This window comes from Stegastes partitus, unplaced genomic scaffold, assembly GCF_000690725.1.
Source record: "Stegastes partitus isolate 25-593 unplaced genomic scaffold, Stegastes_partitus-1.0.2 Scaffold2098, whole genome shotgun sequence".
In the NCBI taxonomy this organism is placed as follows: Eukaryota; Metazoa; Chordata; class Actinopteri; family Pomacentridae; genus Stegastes; species Stegastes partitus.
The window spans coordinates 13,622-40,700 of NW_007579829.1; the positions used below are offsets into that span (position 1 = coordinate 13,622).

Sequence of the window (27,079 nt, forward strand, 5' to 3'; positions counted from 1 at the left end):
TTTATCATTTATGTAATTCATGGGAAGCTCTTGTTAAACCAAAGAAAACATGTTAAAATGATGAAGTAATTACATAAACTCTACAAACATCTGAAACACTAGGTGACTATTTACCTTGAAGTATAAACAGAAGTAGGTCAAAACTTTCAGCTCCTTGTTATTATCTGGTGGTGAGGTTTAATTGGCCAGTATGTAATGACTGAGTTAAAGTTAGTGGTTAAAGTGTAGTTTGAGTTTTCCATAACTTCTTAAAATATTGATTCCTACTGTTTGAAATACTGCTTTAAACCACCAACCACCAAAACTTTAAACTACAAATATGAAACAAACATGTCCGTCTTTTTGTGTAGAAAATACATTTATTTTATTCTGACAAAGCTTTCCAAATCAGCCATGATTTTGAATCCGTGCAATTTAAGTATAATTCAACTAGTATGAAGCACCAATACACTTTAACTACGAGTCATAACAGTCTTTGTGAAACAGTCGAGTTTCTACGAAGAAACAGCAGACAGAGAAATATATACACATTTATAAAAACGGATTTGGAAGGAACAGTGTGAGTCAAAGTGAAATTACACTAAGCATTGCAATATATTTTCTAAAAAGAAAAGAAAACAAAAGTGCAACATACTCATAATACATTTGGCCTGTAATCCCGGATTGCATAACTTCAGAAAGCTAAACTTTCTTTTGTCTCTTTTTATCATAAAAAAAAAATGTGCAGTAAAAGATACAAACATCTCAGTAATCGGCCAAGAGAGCCAAAGTAGTGTTAGTTTAGCTTACGATACAAACATTTTTGTTTCTTCTGCAGACAGCGATAAACCGACAACAGATCCTTTGTCCCTCGTTTATCAGAGACGTAACACTTTATATATTATCACCTTCATTTACATATAAAAGCAGAGCAGTGAAAGGTAGTGATCCTTCCTGGATGAGGCCAGAACGTCATTGGAGGGGCTGTGATATTATGAGCTGATGCAGGCGGCATCAGAGTGAGGAGGTCACAGGTTGGAGGTGGTGGAGTTCAGGATGTCGTGCTGGATCTTGGCGTTAGAGGCCTTGGACAGGTCTCGCTGTGGAAACAGAAGGGCAGATGTGACGTTGAACTCTTAATGTGACGATATGACAGACAGACAGAAGCTTAGAAGTAAACAAACAGGTGCTTGTTGTTTCCTGACCGTTACAAGTCACACTGTGAAGGCTGTTAGTGTGAATCAGTGAGAACACAATCACACAAACACAACAATGAAACTGCTGCTTATGTGAGCTGGAGAGCAACAGCATGACGTGGAGCACAGTGTTAGTTCAGAAAGAACACTGAAGTGAAGCTCATGATGGCTGACTGACACCTGACATTTGCTTGTCAGTGGTTGGACTTTCTCTGGTGTTACTTTCATAAAAAGTGAAATGTCACATCAACAGTCTTCCAGGATGAATCCATTATTTTTGGCGGCGGGAGGAAGAACCTACCTGTAAACACAATGTGATGGAGGCTGATAGCTTTAAGTTACTTTACTGAGAGTCGGCTCCAAACTAACAGACACCGTGTAAAGAGTGTGGCTGCATTTTGGCCAAAAAGTTGAATGTAAAATTTGCAGTTTGCATGCAGCTCTACATCCAATTAACCAGTTTATTCGTGTTATATTCCTCAATAGTTGTGAGCTGGATTGACAGCGGATATAGTTGTATTCTCAGCGGTATAATTTCAATATAAAATAATGAGATTCAAATGATTTAACATGTGGCAAATAGCAGCTTTTCACCCTCTGATGCCAAGTCTATCATATCTGATACATGAGTTTTTGAGACATCATCAGCGTGATATATATTGATGTTTTTCCTGTTAAACCTGATGCATACGTTCAGACACATCAAGTGCAAGAATAATCCACCACAGATCAGTATTTCATGCACAGAAAAATTATACAAATTAAAGCTAATATATGCCCCAATTTAAACTGATTTTTAAAAAATTTGTCAGAAGGTTCAATAAACACTTCATTTTTTTTTTTTTTTTTAAAATTGATTTTTCTGGCAATTATTTCAGGGTTCAGGCTTTTAGAATTCTCTCATGCTAATGAGACTAGTGGGCAGAGAGCGCTGTGGCCCATTCACTTCATCTACAGATCGATTTTTTTTATTCCGCAACCAATCAGTTTGTTAAAGAGTCAGTATGATTTCTGCCAACCAAGATTTTCTTTGTTTGACTACAGTCCTGGTAACATCCAGTCTTATGCATACAGATGTAGAGCACAGCTTTTATAACTCATCACTTAACTCTGTTACTGTCATGATAACATTTATACGGATGTCATTTGCTGCCACAGCTTCCAGCACCATCCAAACCTCTGAAACACACTGTCTGGGTGTCAGTTTTTGTTGCATTTAGAGAAACTGTACACTAGTGCGAGAAACATTTGACTGAGGCGACTCAGGGTCGGGTAGGCTAAAGAAGGCTGCGGCAAAACAGCCTGGTTTAATTTCTGCCTCGCTGGATTGATGTCACATTGTGTTGTCTAATCAAGTTACACTCGTGGTTCTCATTTTGTAAGATAAACACTGCAATTCTACTGTTTAACTCAGCAAGAGACGTTCAGAGTAGAAAATCACATCTCTGTGTTTTAGTGTCTGAGAATCCCTCAAACTCTGCTGCTTGAACTAAACCACCTGGATCTTATATATAATGTCACATTAATAACTGCTAAAACCGCATTAAGTGTCTGCTGAAATGTTCTTTTTGATTAGCGGCATGCAGTTACTGCAAGTTAACAGTGATTAGTCAGGATTAGATGAGGTTTTAAGATTCCCAACACACCTTGACTGAACAGATTCAGTGTTGACCAAGTCCCTCTAAAATATAAATTCAAATAATTAGCATTTGTACATCTTCCACCACAACAGGCTTAAATGTGTTACTTTGCACAGAAATGAGGGAAAAGAAGCAGAGAAAACAGATTAGAGACAAAAGTGTAAATTACCACAAACTCTGAATATGTGCTGGCAACAGAGGCTATGCTGAAGTTACGCTGTGGACTAGCAGCGGTCAGCAACGCACCACTCAGAGGCGTACCCTTCAGCTGTGCCTCATTCTCCTTGTTGCAGCCCTGCGGTCTTGAGTGGGGGGGTTTACCGCCACCTGGTGTCCGCGACGCTGGAACCTGGATGATGCAGAGCGGGAAGGAAACGCATCAGACAAGTAATGAAGGAATCACTCCACTCCACTCCATGCTACAGAACAGCAGAATGAAGGGATGAAGTAGAAGAAGCACATTTACTAGTTAACATGCAGAAGGCTGTTTAGTAAAGGTCTCTGCACAAATGATGTGTATTTATCAAGTAGTAACCTCCAGGGCTAAAAAACAAAGTCAACACAGAAGTGCCAAAACCGAGTCATTCCCAAGATCCCCACATGAAAATGTCAGAATTTACAGCAGAAATAAGCAGCCTGGTACAAAAAATGGTTTTGATCTCTACAGCTAATTTCTCTGTTAATGACTCTACTGTGGGTGAATATTTATATTACTCACCCAATTAAGACTTAAGCTTGTGCATAATTCAGGGACAGTTCTCCATGACAACATTGTAGGCTAACGACCTCGGCATGGTCGACCTCAGCTACACTCGTGCTCCACCTCTATGCTAATTTTTGGATTAGTCAAGCAATGCTAAGTTGCCAACCACAAGAGCCACCACTCTGAGCTTCCCTACCCTAACCGGAATAGGGAGCTAGGTCTGGCTATGAAAGCAAACCTTTGGGTGATGTCAACCCGTCTTTATCTACCTGGTGAGAACACAAGGTGGTACAGCAAAACTCTAGGTCCTATTAAACCAAATAGCATGGATGAATGTGACTCCTATAGTAGGTTAAATCTGTCATAACCAGACTTATAGCCACAGCACTGTGTTATGCTGGAGAATGGTCTGGCTGCATCCATTCTCATTGTGCTAGGGGTAGTGGTGGTTGGGGGCTCTGGTTTATTAGTATTTCTTTAAACCAATCATATTCCTTTCACTAAGCCCAGGATGCAGCAACGATGCCCCTGCAACATTTTCACACAGGGAGGTGAGCACTGTTATAAAAATGGCCAGTTCACCAAAGGAACCAAAGAAATGGCAGATTCATGCCAACAGTCTACAAATGGTGAGTCTATAATCAGCAAATGACCTGTCCTGACAGTCAACCGATTTGATTCGCATGAGCTGCTGTTTGTTTAATGTCTTGTAATTTGACTAAATGTCTCTTGCAAATGTAAAATGTCAGAAAGCTTGATGAAAGATGGATGTGACAGTTCTGACATCTTGCATCTACTTCGTACTTTCTGTGATTAAAAGAGTGAAACCGACCTTATTAGCGGAGAGAGGAGGGCGGGGCACAGGTGAGCGACACACAGTTCCTCCATAGACGGAGCGCATGGTGCTGTTAGAGGTGCCACTGGAAATGCTGGAAGTTGCATTAAACTGATGAGAGAGACAGGAGGGGGGTTAGTGGTGACGAGGTTGCATTTCTAATAAAGCAAGAATTTAAACTATATCTTTAACAGAAAGGCAGAAAGTCAGTTTACCAGCTTTCTTGTTTTATTTGGAGTATTGGAGCCGAGGAATCTGCGTTTGGTCGGGGTTCGTACTGCTGTTCCGTACAGCATGTCCTCCTCCGTCTGTTTGCTCTTCTTAAGGTGCTGTTAGGATTTTGGAGAGAGGAAGCGTCAACACATTTCCTACCAATCGCACAGGCTAAACTTAAATCACAACAACTTGTTTACCCGTTCTTGTTTCTCCTTTTCCTTCTCTATTCGGTGCAGCTCCCACTGCTCCTCCACATACTGCAGAAACTTCTGGCCGTTTACTAGAAACTCTCGGCCCTGTTCACCTTCCCAAGTGTCAATCTGGGCTTTTAATTTCTTTTCCAGCTAAAAAAAAACAAACACAGACACACACATAATTTTATACTCGTTACAAGATATTTTCTGCTTGGAAAACAACAGGCAGCCTTTATGTCTTACCTTTGGCAGGCTTTTGTGCAGCTCAGACCTCTGTTTCTCCTCTTTCAGAAGATTCCCTCCTCTGTTAGTGAACCTCGCCGGATCTGTTGCTTTTTTCTACAAATTATAAAGACAGGAGTTTTTTTTTCTGATATGCCGCTCTGTGACCAGGTAAAATAAGTAAGTGCATGGGTGTGATGGTATAGTCAGCAGTCTGAACAGCAAAAACTGGGCTGAAAAGCTCATTCAGGGCTCCAGACTAACTTTTCCAACAGTTGCAGTCGTCCTTCCTGCTGACGATTTTCAAATATCTACATTTTTTTTCCATCTCAACTATATCACTTGGTAATAAACAGCGCATTTACAGTAACAATAACAATTTTCTGTTTTATTTCAAAGGAAAGAAAAACTTTAAGTTGTATTTAAGGGCAAAAAAGTCAAAAGCAATGCAGTTCCATCAGTTCACGTCTCCCTACATGGTTTACTTGGGTAGTGTACTTCTTGCAACTCTTCCTGCAGATACTGAGCTACACAGCACCATGATCCTTTGTTGTTGCAAAATCTCAGCTGCATAAACTGCTTTTTAAATCACTTTTAATTCCTCTTCAGAAATACTGCCATCAGAAATCTGGACTGTTGTGGCACAGGAGGGACTGAATGAGCTTTTGTTTTGAAAAACGAATCAATAGTTTCTTTAATTGTCACCAAAAGTCTCTGTTAGTTTTCACTCTGTCCTGGTGTCTTACAGGATGTGCAATTATGATGTTAAAATTTAAAAAAATGAATACTTGCACTGCCTCCAAAATGGCCCCAAAATGCATTAGTTTCAATTTGGAGACCTGTTAATTATTTCCCAAAAAAAAAAAAATCACAACGAAAACTGGACGAGATTTCTTTTTCTGTTGAGCTTGTTTTTTCAGCAAAACCACCGGCTGCTTGTGAAATTCAATCCCATTCTCACAGTGAGCATAAACTATGCTCGTTCCATAGTTTCTATTCATATTGTTTACTTTCCTCCCACATGTATGTATAAATGCTTTTTCTGTCCTGATTTAACTTTCTAATTTATTCTATTAGCAATATCAGAAATGCTTTTTATTGGGTAACCATAGCTGCCTATTATCTGCTCAATCTAATTGGCCATAATTAGACAGTGGGACAGGAGTCTAAATATACTCACCTCCAGCTCAAGGAAGAGTCTCCAGCTTTCTTCCCATCTGTGAACCCCGTCAAAGAGCTCTTTGTGATCCTCGTAATGCTGCTTCAGTCGCTCGATCTCAGCGTCATGCAGGCTCAACAGCTCTTCAGTAAAATCCTCTGAAACAGTGAAGCACAGTCTCAGCAAAAGAAAAACTCCAACATGACAGATACAGCTACTAATAAAACCCAAACCAGAGAACCTACCGCTAAAATACGGTGCAAAATCCTGCCGCTGGTCAATGCTGAAGAAGCACTTTTCCCAGAACACGGCGACCTCGGACCGGATGGCTTCTGTGACGTTACGGATGTTCAGCAGTTTGAGCTCCTCCAGACGCTGCACTTCTGCTTGTAACTGCAGAGGCAACGTAAAGAGTAAACTGAACTGCAAAACGACAACTACAGCACCAGAAGCCTTGGCAGTTCTGAAGAAAGCTGAGAATGGAACTCAGCAGTATATCCACTTACCGCCTCCAGGTTCCTCTTCCTGGATGTGACCATGTGTTCGTTGAAGGCCTCCCTCTCCTCCTGGGGAGTCTGCAGTCGGTCCCAAAGCTGCTGGATCTTCTCTCTGTGACTCTCACATGTCGCCTCGATCTCAGCTTTACGCTCCTCTAACTGTAAAGTGGTGTCAGTTAACAATGCAGTCTATAGCTTAGTCACCTATGATACAAATTTGAATGGACGATACAGGAGCTCTCACACTCAGAGAGTCAACCTTCAAGACCTGATTTTAATCTGTGCAACCCTTTAAAAGCTTGATGTTACGAAGCTAAACGTAATGCTAGGATATAAAAGTCATCTTGCCTGACAAAGAAGCAGTTTGAGTGACGTTATATTGTCTCTGGAAAGGCAGAAGGAGTCTTCATCCTCACAGACGACGTCCTTCTCGAAGCTGGTCTCGGGGATGTGGTCCAGCTCCTGCATGTGCAAGATGATCTGCTTTTTGACGTCCACGAACTCAGCATGTCGCTTTGCCTGTAAGCATGAAGCACAAAACCATCAGGTCAGGGACTGATTAGACTGTTTACAGCAAATGTTTGTGTCTTGATGTAGTGACCTGCTATTGGACATCAACCTGATAAGCATTTTCACAGCAAAACTCATCTACATATCTTTTTTTTGTGTGAAATACGAAAAAAATACAACAACTCAAGAGGATCTATCACCCCGGAATGTGCAGACAATTTTCAGGAATGTGACGATAATTTTTGGGGCAGTCCAAGCTACACTAATTACAAAAATAACCTGCAGCCTTTTCCCACAAGATAACTCTCAGCAGTAGCAAATTATAAACTACCAGCCTGCAGAAAGACCTCCCTTATTTGCTAAAGAGATGTAATTAGAGCACAAGTAGTCCATGTTATTTAAAAGAGGGTGATCAATGGGATGGCTGTGACAAAAGCTGTTCTCCTACAGCCATCTGATTGGGGTTTTTTTTTATTAAAATAATACATTTCAGGTGAAAAAAACTGTAACTAAACAGAGATGCTGGTTCCTAAAAACTTAGAGAACCAGCATCTCTTACTCTTTTCCATCATTTTTGATCTTTAGATTCGTGAGCCCTACGCAAGAACTCACACAAACAGATTTGTTGTTAAGGGACACATGTTAGGCTGCAAGTAGCTGATCAATTGATTAGTTGTTTGGTCTATAAAATGCTGAAAAATGCTGATTAAAGCCCAGGATCGTGTCCTCGAATGTCTCCTCCCCCCGCCCATGTCCCAAAGATAAACAGTTCACTGCCATATAAGAGGAAAGAAACCAAAAATGTAACAATGTAAAATTAAACCTATCAATAAAAAATGTTGGTGAATAATTTAATATCTTGAAACTGATCAATGAATTGCTGCAGCTCTAGGTACAGGCAAGCAATTGAAGAGAATTTGCAGCTAACACCAATATGTTTGTACTTCTCTCTGAGGTGTAAACAAAAGTCAGGAGTTTAGACAGACCTCCTTCCTGCACACTATAAACACTCCTTTAAATGAATAAGGTTTAAATATGCTAACATAAAATTTATTAATTTAGCATCTTGCCAATTTACTGAGAGTATTTCTAGAGATATGTGGTCACAGCAGCGTTCACACTTCTGTAGTTAAATAGGAAGTTGCATCAGGATCATTATTCAGGTCTCAGTCTTGCATCATAGTTCACAGCTGACAGTGTAACATCCGACCGCAGTGCTGTCTCTCTAATATCTCAGGGACAGTTGTTCCCTCAATGCCTCCTGCATTAGTCATGAGCTGCTTTGCCTTAGATCAAGATGTTGTAGCATCCAACTTTATTAAACCAATCCCTCTTTATTTCTGTCACAAATATCTGATAACACACCACTGACAAATGCACCATGACCATTTTCTAATTTCTATGCTCCTATAACACGACTACTGATGCTGCTGCATGTGTTCTGTTGTTATGAGCTCATTTCCAGCAACAGACAGACAACAGACTGTGAAATCTTTCTTTAAACTGTTTTGACATCTTTGCAAATTTGTCAAGAAAGAAAGATCCTGTACACCAGTACGATCAATAAAGTGTGATACGAAGCTGAATTTTCTTTTCTTCAAACTAAATCGATGGCTTCCAACGCAGCTGCATCCAAAGTATTTGGATATTTAAAAATCTCCTTCAATAAAAAAAAAAAAAACATTATTCTGAATGAAATTTTCCAAAACACAGCAATATCACAGGTGTTGATTAAATCTGAACAGTGTACACCTCCTCATGAACAGCTGGTACAAGTGGATTATCACAGGTTTGTGCCATTAAGAGAGTTTAGTAAATCTGACTAGAAACAAACAAATACAGAAGGTTCATTATGTTACACAGCAGTTTGAACCCACAAACAAACAGCTTTTCTCTTCATCTAGTCAGAATCATGGAACCATGCAGGTGGAATTGTAACAAACAAAGAGCGCTCCCACCTTCTCTATGTTCTGGTTGGCGATGTGCTGGCGGAAGTTCTCCAGCTGCTCCATCGAGGGCACAATGTCCGCAGCGATGCCGTACGGCATGGAGCACATAATGTCTACCAGGTCCTGGTCCTGCTCCAGCAGAAGCTTCAGCTGCTGCATCCGCTGAGTCCTCTCCTTCATCAGAGCCTCCACCTGTGTGCGGATGTTCTTCTCCTGCTGCAGCATGGTGACACCTTCCTCCTCCTGAACACACGGAAGATCACAACAGATTTACCTCCACTGATCGCTCAATAAAGCCTGTAAAGCTGTTCAGCACCAATCAGCTGATAATCACAATGATTGAGAGGCAGGAATTTAAGATAGAAATAGTTTCTAAATGCATACATGGTGAGTAGGCAGGTTATTACTGTATAAAATGCAAGAAATGTGGGCGGACTCCCTCTGCTGGTGCTGTCAAAACAAAGTGCTGTGAAATATATGAGAGTAAATTATCCGTCTGATTCTCCATCTGGCTGGGAGGCTTCTTAACTCTCCTGATTAGACTACACATCAGAGGTAAACGCACACTTAATAACACAGAAAATGATGCCGTCACCTCAAACACAGGGAGCTGAAGTTCCAAGCAGAGTTTCTCCATGTCTGTCCTGCAGGCCTCAATGCTGGTTATGAGCCTCTTTTTCAGAGACTCCTCTTCTTTGATCATCATGTCCAGAAGGCTCTGTTGGATAAATACAGTAAATGAAGTCAGCACATGTGGACGGATGGATGCGTACATTTTGAAATTCTTACCAATATCCAATAACAGTTTTTTGTTTTAATCCCACTAGACATCTATTTTCAGCCACAGACTTAACCTGTGCTCCTCAATGCAGTGACAGATATCTACAAATGCAGCTTTATTTATTAGGAACCAATCCTGGTTTATGAAAACACAGTGAGCACAAAGTACGTGAACTCAGCTGTACAAAATATGAAATATTAATTAGTGACCAACACAACCACATCTTTTTATCCACCAGTCACAGTTTAGCCTCATGTGGAAGGAGGTTTTTGTAATCATTAAATATCAAAAGTCTGTTACTCATTACAAAAGATTTCAGAAAGGTACACAGCATTCTTCATCTGGCAGTGAATCCAGAAGTTGAAGAAAACATGAAGGACCTCAAAACAAAACTGCCAAAAGTGGAATAATATTTGACGACTTCTCAGATAATTGTGTTTTTTTAAATCACAAACTTTTTATAAGCAACATTACTGCGTACATCAACTACTAGACTTAATATTCAGCATTTCTACGATTATATTATGTGAATATTTTACAACTGATTCCCAGTACATCAAATTAATTTAAAAGTGTGATACTTTGGCTCGACTCACTCTGTGGTCTTAAGCAATTTCAATCTTTCTGACCGCTTACACGTCACGAGCAATAGACCATCAACACTAGAGGATGAATGTTTTCTTGGCCGTTTTTATAAAAGAGGAAACTGGACATTTGCCTAAAAAAATCAAGCTGCAACCCAAACCTAAAAACGTTTAATGATTCATGACCAGATGTCTCACAGTGTAGTTTGTAGATGGCAGCAGGGCTTTCAATGCTCTCCTCTGGCCTAGTTTCACTCCCACTGATGTTTTTGTACAGAAACCCCCCAATGATCCCCTCACACCTACATGCATACCAAAACCCATTCAACCACGCCTAACTTAAAATACAAGTGTAACCTTTCTGCACACCTCCAAGTTTAGCTTGTTTAATGTATTAAATGTGTATCAAGGTGAACTGATTACTTTACCCTTATATTTTATTATTAACGTGTTTAAATGTATTTGTTTGTGTTTGTTGTAGCTCTATCTCTAGTCGAAACCCAGCTGAATCCCTGGCTGACCTGACAAACAGCAGAGTTATCACTACCCACATGATGCTGATGGTGTCCGTGTGTTCCTGATGTCTCACCTTAATGTGGTTCTTGACTACATTGGTTCTCTGCAGCCTCTGGTCCTCTGGGATACCGATCTCCTCCCAGATGTCCTTCAGGTGACACAGAGCTTTATTCAGGCACGACACAGCCTCTGCTGCGAGCACCTCGCTACGGGACGAAGAGGCGTAATTAGATGATTTATCAATAAACTAACACGTTTTATGGTAACATCACTAAACATAAAACACAGGGATCCAATCATTTCAGCTAGCTAACAGTTAGCTACTCTATCTGACGTTAGCTAAAATCATCAAACGTAGCTGTAAAAACGCGGACTCTGCCGCGAAATAAGGCTTCGACCTTACCTTTTTCTCATCGTTATATCCCAGGCTTGTTTTTAATCACCGGTGAACACTTTAAAACAACCGAAACTTGTCCCAGAGACAAGTGGCCGACCGTCGCCGCTGCGCTGCTCTCACTGCGGTCCGTTTGTACACAGTTCAAAATACGCGTACCGCAGCATTCTGCTCTCTGATTGGCTCGTTCTGTGAGTGCGCTCGTTTTGTAAAACCACAGCGGGCCGGCGGTAGTTTCGTCCGTTGATCGTGAGAGGAAGCCGCCCCTTGCCGGACGACTCATGGTATAAAACAAGTACGTCGGTTTCATTGAGGGAGCAGCAGCAGCAGCATTCTCAACGTGCTACAATGGTGCCGTTGTTAATTTTAGACTGATGAAGTCACTGCAAACCAAACCGCTGAAACTAGTAAAAATAACCACAGGTGGAAGAAGTAGTCACATACTGTACTTGCGTCAAAGTACTAAAATATTCAATTAAAAGTAAAAGTCCTGCATGACAAACTTCCCTCAATTAAAAGTACAGCAGCAAAACCTAGTAAAATGTAGTGAAGGTATCAGTGAAAGTACTGGTTTGGTTTCTCTGATCAGAGGTGTTGCTGAGATCTTGGCACATTGGAAAGCTTAATCCAGTTCAGCAGTTTTTTTTTTCTATTTTTACCCTGATAACTGCACCATTTTCAAGTTATTTCAGTGTAAAGAGAATATTAAATGGCAATATCAGATCATCCCACTTACTGTGTGGAGTTAACTCATGTCTACACTGATATCACAGTGACTGCAAGAAGGGAGACCAGTGGTTCATCTACACTGTGCCCTGGAATTAGTCTTATTTCTGATGCTTTGTAAATTTAAGTCATATTACAGGTGTGCCTTTGAATTACTTATTTTCATTAATTTTATTTAATAATAATTTGGGTGAACAACCTTTTAAATAGTCCAGGAAAAGAGGTGCTGATGATCAGAAAGTTCACCCATGAAGTCCCAGAACACAACACCCCAAACAAATAACTAATTGACATCACAGCAAATCTACTGACAAAAAAAAGCTGAAATTCTGTCCATAGTCCAAAGATAGTTTATCCAATTCCAGCAGCTTAAAATACATTTTAAAAAGTGTTTTAATTCTTAATCAGCTACCTGTTGCCATATGTTGTCAGTTTGAATAATTAGAGATGCTGCTGAAAATGAACACCGCTTCCTCTGACCAATAAAATATTATATTAGATTATGAACAGCGAAGCATCAGTGTGTCAGCAGCTTGTTACTGCTGCAGTTTGAACTACTTTAAATCCAGTTTTATATTCAGGAACAGCAGCAAAAACATGAGGGCTCCGAACATGATTAAATGGAGGGAAAGAAGAAAAAAGTTCTCATATTTAAACCCGTTTTCATTTTTTCTCTAATGTTTGATTTATACTAAGATATTACATCACTGGAACATTTATCTGAATGAAACCATGTAAAGAGTTTAAAGGGAAAAGTAGGAAGAAGACAAAAAAGTCTGAAACAACTGGTTTAATGTGTCGCTATGTGTTGTGGATCATAGGTTTGTTATATTATCCATCGGGTCAAATCTGAATCAGACACATGTAGTGCAGCAGATAGACAATATGTCCCTCTGAAATGCAGTCGTGGAAGGAAAAAGTAGCATAAAATGAAAATACTCAAGTAAAGTACCTCAATATTGTGGTAAAAGACAGTACTTGAGTAGATGTATTTATTCAATTTCCTCGCTGTAAACAACCGCATGAAACAGAAAAACAACAAATGTGTAGAAAAAAAACAAAAACATTTATTCACATTATACATCTTTACAGTTCTTTTGTGGCACAAACAGACCAAAAGCGAACGTTTGTCAATCTGGGGAATGGATGACGAGTGGCGGCAGGAATGCGTCAGGTTTCTGTCCTCAGTGAAGCGCTGACAGGCTTCATACGTGGTTGTCCAGCAAAGACTCCAGCAGCCTGGAACTGTTGGTAATTGCAGTTGTTACCACGATGAATTTATAACCTGGAACAAGAGAACAGGAATGCTTGTTAGTTTCAGGTCCTCTGACTGTAAATGAGAGAATCTGAGGAAATCTGCTGAGGCTTTCTTTAACGAGTTTAAGTAATTGTGAAATATGTAACTTCCAATTATTGTCACTGACATAACGATTTTGTTGTGTTCATAGGAGAAATGAACACTGTGTTATGGGTACATTTATTCAATTGTAGTTAATCGGTAGTGCAATGATAAAAAATATTCTACAAGCAGGCAAGTCTACAGTCTATTATATACAGATAATAATGTTTGTTAATACATTTATGTGAATTGTAATATAGTTGCATTTTTCATTTTGAAGAAAAACACAGACCCATAAAATAAATACTGATAACTGATTTTTTTTTTAAAAGTTTTAAATGAACTAATGTTGTACGCAAGATTACACAAAGTAAAATAAATGACTGTAACGTGACATGTTTTGAGGGATTATTTTCCAGATGACATTCGATTATTAGAAACTGGTGCACTGAAGGTGGACTCTATGAATATTAATCACATACGAGGTTTGATGAAAAGGTTTGTGTGCAAGCAGACACCTCATACAGTCAAAACACCGTAACTAAACCCAAACCACAGCAACACCAACAAGAACAATTAACCATATTTACCTTTCTCTCTGCCGAGGAAACGAAGAGCTGAGATCTCAGAGAAGGTGCATCCGCCCAGGAACATGACCAGTATGATCCGTTGAGCATCATTCTTGGCTCTTAAATCTGCTCCGTTGCTGCCTGATGGGACAAAAATACTAACATTTAGATGTGGATTTCCATTTTTCTGCTTAAACAGCAAGCTCCTTGTATCATGAATGAGACGTGTTGCTGATCTGACCTGTGACGGCGAATTCGTGCCCATTTAGCAGCCTGGTGACTTCTTCGAGCCCCGCCCAGCCGTCTCGCTCCAACACCTACACATGAAAAACTGTAAAGACTCTTATTGTTGCGATAACAGCAACATAAGTCCAGTTTATTTACTCACCTGCTCGATGAGTTTGCAGCTCAGGGGGACGTAAGCGCCACTGAAGATGTACGCCATGTCTCGGGGGACACGCAGGTCATATTCTTCATCTGACTTTGGCACCTTCACACGAAAGTAATACTAGCCTTTAAAAACATGCTGAATTTTCAGTGTGCCACAGACAAAATATACCCCCGCAGCTTTTCTTTACATGATCTAGATGCTTTCAGGATGTAAACAGGTCAGATGAAGATCACGTACCAGGTTGAGTTTTCTGCTTAAAGCTCTGAAATTGCTCTTCTTTGCCAGAGATGAAAAGGCGTCAGTCAGTTTTCCTGGAAAGAGAAAGAATCAGATCAGGGCAGGTGAAAGCAGATTTGAAAAACCCAGTCTTCTAACGTACACAAATTATGAATCTGTCTCCTACAGATGGAGAGATGCAGAGGTGACAGTGATTAGCGTTAAAGCCTGTTTCACCTGCAGTCTTGTCATTGACCAGTTTGCCCACTTTGCTCTCCATAACAGTGAGCGTCTCGCCCGGCTGCTGCTCAACCAGAAGCCCCAACTGCCTCAGGTTGGAAAACGTGAGCAGGTGATCCACTCCGTAGCTCTGAGGAGGTCAGACAGAGAAAACATCGCACATCAGACCGACACATCTTCATCAGAATGAGAGCATGTTTAACGGCAATACATATTAATAATATTCTACGCTTTGCTCACCGTCAACAAGGATCATAAAGGACCAAAATCAAGTCAAATTTATTCAGAAAGCACATTTAAAAACAACAAGAGCGGATCTGAAGTGCTGTAAAGTCAAACAGCAAACCATAAACGACAAGAAAACACAACAAAAAAAAGACAAATGTGAATAAAGGAAGACAACAAATTCATAACAACACAAAGTTACAGCACAGATAGACGAGCTTTTTATATTTTATATTTGCATTTCATGTTAGTGGACTTTTAAAAATGTCTCATTTTGTGAATATGTATATTTTTAATGACAACATATTGTCTGTGCAGCTTGAAGAACTGCTTCTGTACATTACAATACTAAATATAAAAATAGAAAACAAAATTTAAAATAAAAATTAAAGTAAAAAAGTGATTTATAATAGTATCTTTCAATTCTGCCAAGACAAGTATGAGAACAGCTGATATCGGACATTAAAAAGCCGCCCGCTCGTCTGTTTGTTGCCTTCGTAAAGGTTTGTTTTGAGCCACAGACAGCTGAAAATGAGAAGAAACGTGTCTCTGCTCACCTGAAGATACTGTGCTTTCAGTGAGCGGAAGTCTTTTGGCAGGAGTCCTGTAAGAAAATCACACAGTTGTTAAAACTGCACGAGAGTGATTGAATTTTCTTTTAAACCATAAAAGACAACTCACCGTTTTCTGTGATGGACAGAAGACAAAGCAGCCTCAAACTTTCAATCATGGAGACCTGCAGAAAAGAAAACAACAAACAGGATGCAGATGAGAGTTTTTCCAGCACATTGTTGTTTTTGGATTTGACTCGAGTCTGTTGACAGAAACTCACCTGTCTGTTGATGTGCTCCTCTATGTATGAAATGCATTCACGGATTTCAAATCCTTCAAGTAAAGCTGGGAGAGCAAAAGAAATCAAGATCAGCATCAGTAAAAACAGGAGAACAACACTTGGCTGCAAACACAAACCACATAGTTGAGTTTTAATGATGACATATCAGACTTTAACAGATAGAGAACGATAAAGTCCAAGGAGATTAAATTAGTGCATTAAAGCTGCCAGTGTGTCCAAGAAAATTACGATTAATTACATGAACAAGGCAGTTATAAATCATTATTACATATATGACAACGTGCTTCCCTTTTAAAAGGCTCTGATGGGACATTTGTTACCACCAACATGGAACAAGGAAACGTTTTTTAATCAAACTCCTGAATGATCTGTCTCAAGTATGACAAATCATTTAAATAACTGATTAATTTAGGCTGTTTATCAAGCAAAAAAATCCTACATTTCATGAATCCAGCTTATCAGTTTTACCTTTTTATCACATAATATTCTGAAGCGTTGTTTCTACAAAACAAATAATCTGATTGTGTCACCTTTGCTTCTTAAAACTACTCATTTAATTGCTCAGTTGATCAAAAGAAAACTGATCATCAGCTGTTTTCATGACTGATTAATTGTTTAAAGGCAGAAATGAAGACTTTTCTGTGGTTTTAGCTTTTCCAAATTAAAGATGAGCTTCTTTTCTCTGTTTTCTGTCGGTTTTAACCAGTTTTGTTAAAACTAAGGGATGACATTTTGGTTTATCAAATGGTCAGAAAAAACAGGAAACTTTACATATTTTGTCAAATCATGTAACACAGACCACCTATGGCTAGTGTTGTGTGTAGTCGCCTCCCAAAGGCTTATTCTGAGCCAGAAGAAACCCTGATGAGCTCTAGAGCTAATGCTAAAACCAAAATCTAGTGTAAAGTATTCTTACAGTGTTCCGTCTTCAGCAGCTCCTGAAAATCCTGCTTTGTTTTCTTCTTCATAATCGATTCACTGGCACCGATGTCTGAAACACAACGTGCTGTTCAGTCAGCAGCCTCACAAACATCACCTGAAAGATCAGTCAGATAAACTGCTGTAACACTCACGAAGGCTGAGCAGCCGATGTTCCTGCTTTAACCCTTTGAGCTCCTCCGACACAAACGTCTTCATCTGCTTTATGTCCATCCCCCGACGCTTCTGCAGGATTCAGAAAGAGAAGATGAGAGTGTGAGTTAGTCAGTCACCTTATGACCTGATGAGCGTTCATAGAAACGTTTACTCACATCATAAGCAGTCTGGAGGTTCCTGGCTTTCTGACTGAGGAAGCCGAAGACGTTGGAGAAATGCTCGTTTCTGATTTCGTTGAAAACCTACGAGACACGCGACAGTTCAGGTGTCTAACTTAAAAACCCCGGCAGTGAAACGTGTGCAGCAGGCGGGTCAGCTCTACCTTATCCTGAGAGTTCAGCATGACTTTCAAACTTTTGTCCGAGGAGGTAACGTCGGGACCAAACTCCACACATCCTGCAGGACAGAAGCTGTGATGAGACACGAAAGAATCTGCAACCACAGTCAGTGTGTCTGGAAATGATGCAGCTATTTGTTACTGATTCCTCACTTTAATCATTTATGCTTTAAATGACAAAATAAATGCTGTCAAGGTCCCACAGTAACATCTTTAAAAGTCTCATTTTATCCAACAAAAAGCCAAAAAACACACTGATTTTGTAATAAAGCAACATGGACCAAATGTAAACAACATGGGAGAATTTATGAAATTTGTAAATATTTAAAAAACAAGTTGTTTTAGGCCGGTAGGAGCAGAGTTTTCTCCCTTTGGTGTGAACTCAGCTTTGCAAGTTTGCAAATCTTTTACATGCACAAAAGGAACTAAAGGAACGGGAAAAACCCCAAAAGCAAAATATGAGCTCTTTAATATTTCATTTTCACAACGAAGGTACATGGACCTGGTTGTATCTCCTAAAACGCATCCATTAGCATTTTTAAAAAGAATTCCTTAAGGATTAATTAAGTTTTATCTTATATCATCTTTTCAAAGGTCGTCGGGTGCAGGACAATGATTAAAGAGAATACTAATGTGATTAAAACAGACGGAGAATTACTGCGCTTCATTTCTGCAGCTTTAAATTTGGTAGAACTGAAGTTGAGGTTTTTATAGAACAAGTTATATCAGTGTTAAATGAAGCATGGTTAGAAGATTATTTACTCTCTAATTTACAGTTTTGCTTTGGAAGAAGGAAAAATGTCAGGAGTTTTTTAGATCTTACTCTGGACACATAGAGAATTACTGCATTTCTTTCGTAGAGCCAGAAGTTGTTCATTTTGGCCTCATGGTTACGGAGCTATGACTGAATTTGGGGATGTTTTTTAAAATGGACAGTACATGAAGTGACCTCCGGCTTGAGGAGCTCATGTTTGAATTTTCATACTTAACAGCGACATGAAAACACTGGTGTGACCATGTCTGTCTAATACATCAACACCCTGAACACGGTGAACTGATACCCACCACATTTGATTCTAAATATATCATCCACCAGTCCTTCATAGACGACTTGTGAGCACAGAGGAGTGACAAAGTCCACATCTGCCGAGAAAACAATGAGGTTACTGCAGGAGGAGAGCAGCACAAAACGGCTATCCACAGACAGAAAGATGTTTTACAGCTGCTCACCTCTGTCGATTAGAAAAACGTTGCCTATCTCTGCGTGACGAGCTTTTTGTTCTCCTTCTTCGACCTGCTCCCTCCACGACTCGTACGCCATCTGGTGTCACACGCAAAGATCTCAAACACAGCAGCCAACACACATCGCAGTGGATCTGAAAGTTAAACTCGTCGTCATGATCCGTCTCTGATCATACTGCACCTTGGAACACCGTCCGATCCCGTAGACCTTTGAAAACGGACCATAGAGGGAGTGGAGGAGGTGCAGAGCGCTGCCGGCCGTCCTCACCCAACGCTGGTCTCCTGCCTGCAAAAACACAAGTTTTGAGTGTAAGACTTTGTTATTTGTAGCTAAACTGCTGTTTCAATGATGAGCTACAAAGCAGGAAATAGACAGGTCCAGTGTAAAGAGCTCGAATCGTTTGGTTAACGGTGATTCGTTAGGATTCCCTTTGAGCTGACAGCTTCAAATACTGGGAATTAAATTTTAAAATAAAGAGTGAGACTTGATTAGAACAGTTGAACTTGTCACATTTTGGCTTTTTTAAAGATTGTGACGTTTGGAAAATATTCAGGGGGGAGAATACAGGGGATTCATCCTCTTCAATATTTAGAACAAGTGCATTTGTCTCCCTTAAAATACAAACGTTAAAGAAGCAAAAGGCTTTAAGAATGTTTTCCTTTACACAAATAAAGACGTTTCCACACTATACGTATACAGAGAAGCCATGAACGCCTGTAAAAGGATCTCCAGACCGTTTCTTTTTGTGCATCCCATAATGTTAAAGTGAAATCTTCAAAAGTTGGAACTGATAACAGTTGTGGAACTTGTGGCTTCAGAATTACAGTTTTGTTGACCTGGGGACAGCGAAATTAAGTTGTGATGTTTTAATCTGATATGATGAACTCACTAGCAGACAGTGTATTTACATATCTAGAATAGAATAGAACAGAAAAGCTTTATTTTCATTACACACAGTATTTGTACAACAACGTTTGCAGCAGTAGTAGCATTCACTTTTTTTTTAGCTCTGTTTTTGGTCTCTATCAACTCCTGTAGGAAATATCAGTGCCTTTAGCTGCTGAATGCTCCACTTTTGTCACCTGCTGGCTCCTTGACTGTGTCTGTCTGCTGTTGGGTGCTGAGCAGAAGTGTACTGTATGTATTTAGAGCTTTTCTCTGAGAACAGCTGCCTGCTGTGGACCAAAATAACCTGACAAGAGTGGTGACAGCAAACTATAACGGTAAAGCTGTGGGCCAGTCAGCTACACAATGAGCAAAGAGCCGCAGATTCAACTGATGGTGCACAACTGTGAGAGAACCCGGCTATATTTGCACCGTACGATGATAAAAATAGAGATTTTAGATGATTTAAATGATTTATCAAATATCCAACTTGTCTGTTAATTGACAAAAGAATTCTATATTTACCAGGAAGTTGTCTCGAAAGAATTCTGGCAGCTCCAGACTGATGATGTCGTCGTCCAGAGGAAGGAGGTAAAAAGCCCATTCATCAGTGGTCACATCTGTGGGGAAGCAAAAACAACATCAACACTTCTTCTCACTTTTCATTCATTATTTCTGGTCAAACAAAAATCAAAGAGGCTCACCACCAAACATGCCCTGCTCCTCCAGCACGGCCTCACAGGCGTAGAACTGCAGGATAAACAAGAGTCAGCAGGTTAATGTCAGGAATTTGATCCAACACGAATCTAAGCAAAGGACAGCAGAGACAGGAATACCTTCTGAGGAGTAAAGATGATCTTGTATCTTCTAAATTTTCCTGCTGCCCTGTCTGCATTGGCCACATCTGGAATAAGAAGAAATACAGCATAAAACACCAGCAGTTATTTAGTAGGTTTGATGTTCAACTTTCAGTGAATTCAAGAAGCCAATACGTGTTTTTAGGGTCAGTTTTTGATACAAATGAGTAAGTCTGGCTACCAGACAATCTCAATTTGAGATATTTAAACCTATTTTTTCCTTATTTAAATGCCAACACTTTATAAAAAAAAAAAAAAAAGTAAATACACAGGATTATGACTCTGAAGAGACACTTAATGCTAATTCTCTTTACTTCAAAATTTCAGTTCTCAATTCTAGTTGGTAAATTCTAACATCTCACATGTATGAACTGTTGAACACTAGTAAAGCTAATCAGCACTGGAATGCTGTTTAAAAAAATAAATAAATAAAAAAAGTACATTTCATTCCATATATATGTATATATATTGACATTTGGTGACATATCACCACTGCTGGAAGCACTTGGCTCTCTGGTTTTGTGTTTCTCTGTGGATTTTAATAACGTTACATTTAGTCAGCTTGTAGTTTAACTTATATATACATATATTTAAAACAAGTAAATAAACTAACCAGTAACACTAAAAGTAACAAAAACAAAGCTGATTTTCTAAGATTCTGAATTTTACATAAAAAAATTGAAAAAAATTTCAGTCATATCATATGTTTTATGTGTATTTGTTGTCATTCATTAACTATGTAAATGTAGGGTTTGATTATTAATGATACTGAGCTCAAGAAATACAGCAACTCTGCTTACCACATATCCACTTCACAGTTTGTATTCTTGGCCGGATCAGAAAACAGAGTCTACAAAAGGAAAAGCAATGCAGCAGAGTCAGGATGTCACATCAGGCGTGTTTGTAGAAATCTGCATTAGTATGAAGACGCAGGACTCACTGATCTGAGGTGCTGATAACAGGTTTGTATTCCACTTTGTAGAGTTTGTCGACTTCATGTTGCTGCCAAAAAACAAGAAAAAAAATGTTTGAAAAAGATATCGGAAGTGCATTTTTTCTCAAGGGAGTCTTTATTAGATGAGTAAGCAGAGTGAAAGCTGATGCGGTTCACCTTTAGTGTTGACACATTTGCAATACGATCCAGCGGGCTCATCAAGTCCGCCTCGATGAAGAGGTCTTTCTTCCCTGGAAGCTGTGTGACAAAAGAGGGAGATTGAAGAGTGAAGATCTGGGACAGTCTGTCCAGCAGCAAACACACACAATATGTTTTGTGTTGTTCACGACACAAACAGGACGCTTGGGTATCGTTTTCCACCGATAAGGTTTTCACAGGGCTGACATCTATTTTTATTAAAAACAACAAAATGTTTGCCTCATCACAGATGAGATGTGGCCAGAAGTGCAACATCTGTTTTGCAGCAGCTGCTATTTAAGTCCTGCAACATAATTTAGTATAAAATAGAGCTGCAAGTGTTAATCAGTTACATCATGTATCCTTCACCAATGGAAACTTCAACCACAATATGATCCTTCACTCCTCGACTGTTATGTTCTCAGTGCATTTATGTCTCATTTTCCATGTGCAATAAAGTCTTCCTTGTTTTAACGCATCTAAAATGTTATTATAAGCTTATAAGCTGAAAATAATTATGTGGATTTGACTGTTCCTTAAAATAAAACTTATTCCAACTACAGCTGCAATGATGAACCAATTCAATCGATTATTTGCAAATTATTAAATTAATCACAACTATTCAGATAATTGATTAATTGGTTTGAATTTTTTTTTTCAAGTAAAAAAGGTTTAAATTATCTGAATACAGCCTCTACAATTTAAATTTCTCACAATTTTCTGCAAATGACAAATGAATTAATCTGGAAAACAATACAATAAAAACAATTGTTTATTGCAACCCTGGTGTGAAAATATCTAGCTTATTTTGTGTTTTGGTAACTGACAGTTGCGTAGTCAAATAATTAAGCACGTGCAGTCACATTATGCTCTGTTGACATGTTAGATGTACAAGTCATTTTGCACATTTGAGTTTTCTGCATCTTTGCACACATGTTCTTCATACTGTACACTTTGCACACTACATGTGACAGATATATTCTATTATCCAGCTGAGAGTCAGTACGTTAAAATACTTCTGTGAATAGCTTTGTGCCAGAAATATTTAATGTTCAGTGTCAGATGTTGGTTTTTGACTGTGATCGCAGCTGCTGTAACACAGGCGTGTCCTCAATCAAATATCTATCTATATGACTGGTGGTATGTGTGCAGTAGAAGCCAGGTGGCAGCCAGCCAACCCAAACCAATCAGCGGCACATAACTGGGGCTTGTTCCTACCTGTTCCAGCAGGTAGATGAGCTGATCTCTGGCCAACCTCTTGAGCAGAGAGAAGTCAGGGAGCTCCGGGGAATCTCTCCTGGCACTGTTCGCCATCCTGGACCACGACAGGGACGGTCACTCATCCACTGTTCACATAAAACGATATTTATATACCGTTATTACACCACAAATGCAACGACAGAAGAGCTACAATCCACACAAAAAAAAAAACACAGAAGAAGCAAAAATCTGTGATTCATCAATACGCTAGGTTAGCTTGTAGGCTAAAAACACAGCTGTCACACCCCAGCAACGTAAAACACTAGCTTTTAAAAGTTGACATCAATATGGCATGTTTCCCCCTAAAATAATTCACTAAATAACATAAACTAGGCCTTGTACGCTTGTTTAAATATGAGTAAAAAGGCGTTTAGCTGATATTAGCTGCTACCTTCTTCCGTAGCTACATGAGCGGAATAGTTCTCATCGTCGACTGTTTCCCTCCGGACGCTATAGCGGACGGACCGCTACACCTCAAGAGGAGCGTCCAAACGTTGGAGTTCAAACTTTGGATTTTCTGACACCGAGCTTCATGTAACTTCCCACCATGAATTCAGACGCGATTTTGTTGTTGGAGACGGTGAATTTTGCGGCAGAGAAACATCGGAACCAGCGACGGAAAGATCCAGAAGGAACCCCGTACATTAACCACCCCGTCGGTAGGTGGGAGGCTTTTAACCTGCTGGGATGCCTTAAAATGTGAAGATTAAGTCTGTGTCGCTCCTCAGAGAAGAAACAAAAAATGGATTGTGTACCTTGATAAATAAAAAGACAAATTTGGACATTTAATGTGATAAATTGGTTACATCTCAAAGTAAAACCAAAGAGATCCGAATCACGATAAATATTTAAAAACACACTTTTATTTGCAATTGTTATCTAAATGTTATTATTTATGATAATTGGGGAGAGTCAAATATTAATACTCATCATGTTAGCAAACTAAAGCAACATTTATTGGATTTGAAGCTAATTTAGATCTTAAAGGAAACTCTTGCACATAACATTTTGTGCCACTTCAGTTATTTCCGATGCAAACCAGTAATAATTTATTTATTTGTGAATCTTCTTTCCCCATTTTGTTTGCTGATTATTCAAGATTCAAGATTTGTTTATAGTCATTTTATTGTATATTGGCATACATACAAAAAAAACAACATGCTGTCCTTCCAGTTCAGTGCAAATACAAACAATGACAATAAATATATACAAGTCACTATCTATAAAAATACAGCTAAGAAACATTGATTAAAAAAAGCAGCACAGTGCAGTGGGTGTCAGTTCAATCGCAGTATATTCAGGTGGACAGCGACATCATTTCTTCACAAACATACTTTAAAGATGATTTTTAAAGGATTGTGAGCTGAACAAGCTTTCATAAAACTGCAAACATCAAAGTTAAACTTCACTAAATTTGCAGGACAATATCGGAAACATGCTGCTGAAGTGGAGCAGAAATCTGTCATGTTTTATACACAGTTGTTGAGAAAGATCTGTCACAGATCCTCTTTCTTGGTTCCTCTGTAAGTGGGATGTACAGCGGTGAGAGGAAAATGGATGATCTTTGACCTCAACGTCACTGACGGCCTGCAGGTTTTAGGTTTTAATTAGTTTTATTGAGTCCTTATATTGACTCGTACACCCTGTGGATCTCTCTTATGTTACTTATATATCAGGTGGTCTTGGAGAGTTTAATCAGATATGGGATCCAGGAAATGTACGATATCCTTCCAGTAGCGTTCAAACCTAGGCCTACCTGTTTCTGATCAAATGAAGGTCATAGGGGAAAAAAAACTACCACCAGTCTGTATATCAGCAGCCTGTGAATACTGGCAGGAACTTTACATCTTCTTTCACTGTGAGTACGAGCTCCTGCTCTCTGACAGGCGATGTATTGGACTCAAGTGTGAACATTTAAAAAAGTCATTTGTGGTGTCTAAACACTAAGTTTTAACCATAAGGGTCAAAGTGTGGAAAGAAACCATCGGTGCTGTATGTTGTCCCCAAGCTGTGGGATGTCTTGCAATATGTTCTAATTCCTGCAATATGGTTTAAGACGCGCAGGATTAAGTTGTTAATTTGTTATTTTTTGTAAATGGCTCATCAGTGTGAGTGTAATAGGGTCACTTATACAAAAGCTGTGTCCCGCCTTCACCTCTCCCCTTTGACTATTGTGCTGTATGGGAGAGGTGAGCCTCAGGTTTAACCTATCAGATAAATCACAGTCCAAAGCTCGGTTGTTGACTCAGACCTATTGTGCAGCATGTTAACATATTGCGGTGTCATTTTATCCGTGTAGGGGAACCTGTTCATCATTCTAATATTTACCTCTTTGGCAGAATAAACAGTAACCACCTCCCACAAATGTCCTAGTTTGAGTTCTTCCTTCACAACACAATGCAGACAATCTCAAATATGTCCGGTTACTTGTGTACAGATACACTCTGGTATGTGGTTGGTCGACTGTCACGTGCGGTGGCAGTAACTGAAGGATATTTTCCTTAACAGGGCAATCACATGGGTCTCATTGTGTCGTCTCTGCAGTAAAACCTCTTGTTGACTCTCCTCTCTGACACTCACCTCTGTCTGTATTTTAAGGAGTCGCCAGAATCCTCAGCCACGAAGGAGGAATCACAGACATCGAGGTCCTGCAGGTATGTTATCAGCTGGTAGTTAGTAGGTCAAGTGCGTTCCTTCCTGTGTTGCTGATCCTGTGTGTTGTTTCTTCGTGTCCCTGCAGGCCGCTCTGCTTCATGACACAGTCGAGGACACGGACACGACTCACGCAGAGCTCGAAGCTAAGTTCGGGCCAGTCGTCGCTCGAATCGTTCAGGAGGTGACGGACGATAAGAGTCTGCCCAAGCAGGAGAGGAAGCGTCTGCAGGTGGAACACGCGCCTCACTGCAGCCGCCAGGCCAAACTGGTCAAACTGGCCGATAAACTGTACAACCTGAGGGACCTGAACCGCTGCACACCTGTCGGTCAGTCACCCGTCTGCTCCGCCACTGAGTCACCTGCAGGACTGGGTTTAGTTAGATTACACAGATATCAGCATAACAGACAGGCTCCACTTGTCTTTTTGTTTACTGTCTGTCTTGATTTTCCCATCACATCACACCTGATATGACTTAACATTTCTAATTTTCTTAACTGATATTTAGATTTTTTTTTACAGCCAGTGTCTGTTCAGTTCGTCTCTTCACTATGTGTGGCTCATTTTGTCAGTTCATCAGATCTAATGTGTTCTGTGTTCAGTTATCTTGCATGATGCCCGTCATCAATTCAAACTAAACACGACAATGGTACCAATATTCTGTTTATTGTTTCGGTCCTGTTTCTATTTTTCTTTTCTTTTGTTAAGACATAACTCTTCAAAATAGTTCTGAAATATATGACTCCATTTTTTAAAAAGGCTGAAAATCTTCCAGAAACAGCTGCACTGTAGTTTTAAGCAAAGGTAACACTTGTGAGGAATAATTTCCAGATATATCAGGCTTTAGTTGAATCAGTTCACTGTTGGTTTTGTCTTTTCAGTGGATGAATTAAGAATAAGAGAAGTGTAGAATATTGCACAAGTGTGCTTTTTTAAAAGGGGGTTTTAGGAGTACACATAATAAAGTGTGCAAAAATAAAAACACTAATTTGGGACAGAGGGTCTTTTCAGATTAGTATTCTACACGTGTAAACCTGATCAGTTACTACAACTACTCAGAGCTGAATAATAACTAAGAGAACTGTTCCTTCTAAGGAATTGAGTAGCTCCAGATGTCACATAAATGCAGTGGAGTAAAACTGTAACACTTACCTGTGAAGTCATGTGTACCTTTGTAGTCACCGTACTTTCTCCTTCTGTTCGGCAGGTTGGACCCCTGAGCGGATCTACGAGTACTTTGTTTGGGCCTCTAAGGTGGTGAAAGGTCTGAAAGGAACAAACTCGGCTCTGGAGGAGAAGCTTCAAGAGCTGTTCAAACAGCGAGGAGTGGAGCTCTGACGGCACCCAGAACAAACTATTTAAGTCACAAATAAAGTGCATTTATAAATAATCTAAATAAATCTTATTTCAGATACATTTGTGTGGAATTTAAGTTGGTTTTTTCCCCCTATATTGGAGTACAGTTAAATTGAGAGTCAAAATAGTTTTCATTCATTTTATTTCAAACCTCGGACTATGTATTGAGGAACAACCCTTACAGACAGACATAAATATCAGTTACAGAAAGCTACATGACGACATCAGACTCAGGTTTCTATCTGTAAATGTAAAGATAAAGATTGCAGTTATCAGGTGCTGTACCGCTGCATTTGCTTCCTCTAACTTCTGCAGAAACAACCTGAT

The 27,079-nt window shown here is 39.5% G+C and overlaps 3 protein-coding genes across 4 annotated transcripts; 1 reads left to right on the top strand and 2 right to left on the bottom strand.

Annotated features, from left to right (window-relative positions):
* Positions 1-339: 339 nt before the first annotated feature.
* prc1b (protein regulator of cytokinesis 1b) lies at positions 340-11,472 on the bottom strand. 2 transcript variants are annotated; one of them, XM_008303915.1, is made up of 14 exons: positions 11,385-11,472; positions 11,055-11,187; positions 9,696-9,818; positions 9,110-9,343; positions 6,990-7,160; positions 6,651-6,800; positions 6,390-6,537; positions 6,166-6,302; positions 5,007-5,102; positions 4,767-4,913; positions 4,569-4,682; positions 4,351-4,464; positions 2,985-3,164; positions 340-1,079 (listed from the first exon to the last, which is right to left on the bottom strand). In XM_008303915.1, exons 1-14 carry the CDS (start codon positions 11,393-11,395, stop codon positions 1,008-1,010), a joined length of 1,830 nt encoding a protein of 609 aa, XP_008302137.1. In that variant the 5' UTR covers positions 11,396-11,472; the 3' UTR covers positions 340-1,007. The 2 variants fall into 2 exon arrangements, with proteins under 2 accessions (XP_008302137.1, XP_008302138.1); XM_008303916.1 differs by lacking the exons at positions 9,696-9,818; positions 11,055-11,187; positions 11,385-11,472 and adding an exon at positions 2,822-2,856 and having other exon boundaries at positions 9,110-9,347.
* A 1,592-nt stretch (positions 11,473-13,064) lies between these two features.
* On the bottom strand, positions 13,065-23,220 carry vps33b (VPS33B late endosome and lysosome associated). The gene is made up of 24 exons (XM_008303921.1): positions 23,135-23,220; positions 22,702-22,829; positions 21,463-21,543; positions 21,292-21,353; positions 21,152-21,201; positions 20,331-20,398; positions 20,199-20,244; positions 20,020-20,114; positions 18,790-18,894; positions 18,597-18,687; positions 18,432-18,509; positions 17,352-17,425; positions 17,185-17,271; positions 17,008-17,098; positions 16,851-16,925; positions 15,914-15,978; positions 15,763-15,817; positions 15,639-15,685; positions 14,854-14,986; positions 14,638-14,711; positions 14,398-14,499; positions 14,251-14,326; positions 14,031-14,150; positions 13,065-13,386 (listed from the first exon to the last, which is right to left on the bottom strand). The coding sequence occupies exons 2-24, from the start codon at positions 22,795-22,797 to the stop codon at positions 13,307-13,309; spliced, it is 1,851 nt and encodes a 616-aa protein (XP_008302143.1). The 5' UTR covers positions 22,798-22,829; positions 23,135-23,220; the 3' UTR covers positions 13,065-13,306.
* Positions 23,189-26,812, top strand: hddc3 (HD domain containing 3). Its single transcript, XM_008303920.1, has 4 exons — positions 23,189-23,402; positions 25,342-25,397; positions 25,484-25,724; positions 26,604-26,812. Exons 1-4 carry the CDS (start codon positions 23,291-23,293, stop codon positions 26,732-26,734), a joined length of 540 nt encoding a protein of 179 aa, XP_008302142.1. The 5' UTR covers positions 23,189-23,290; the 3' UTR covers positions 26,735-26,812.
* The last annotated feature ends 267 nt before the right edge of the window (positions 26,813-27,079 follow it).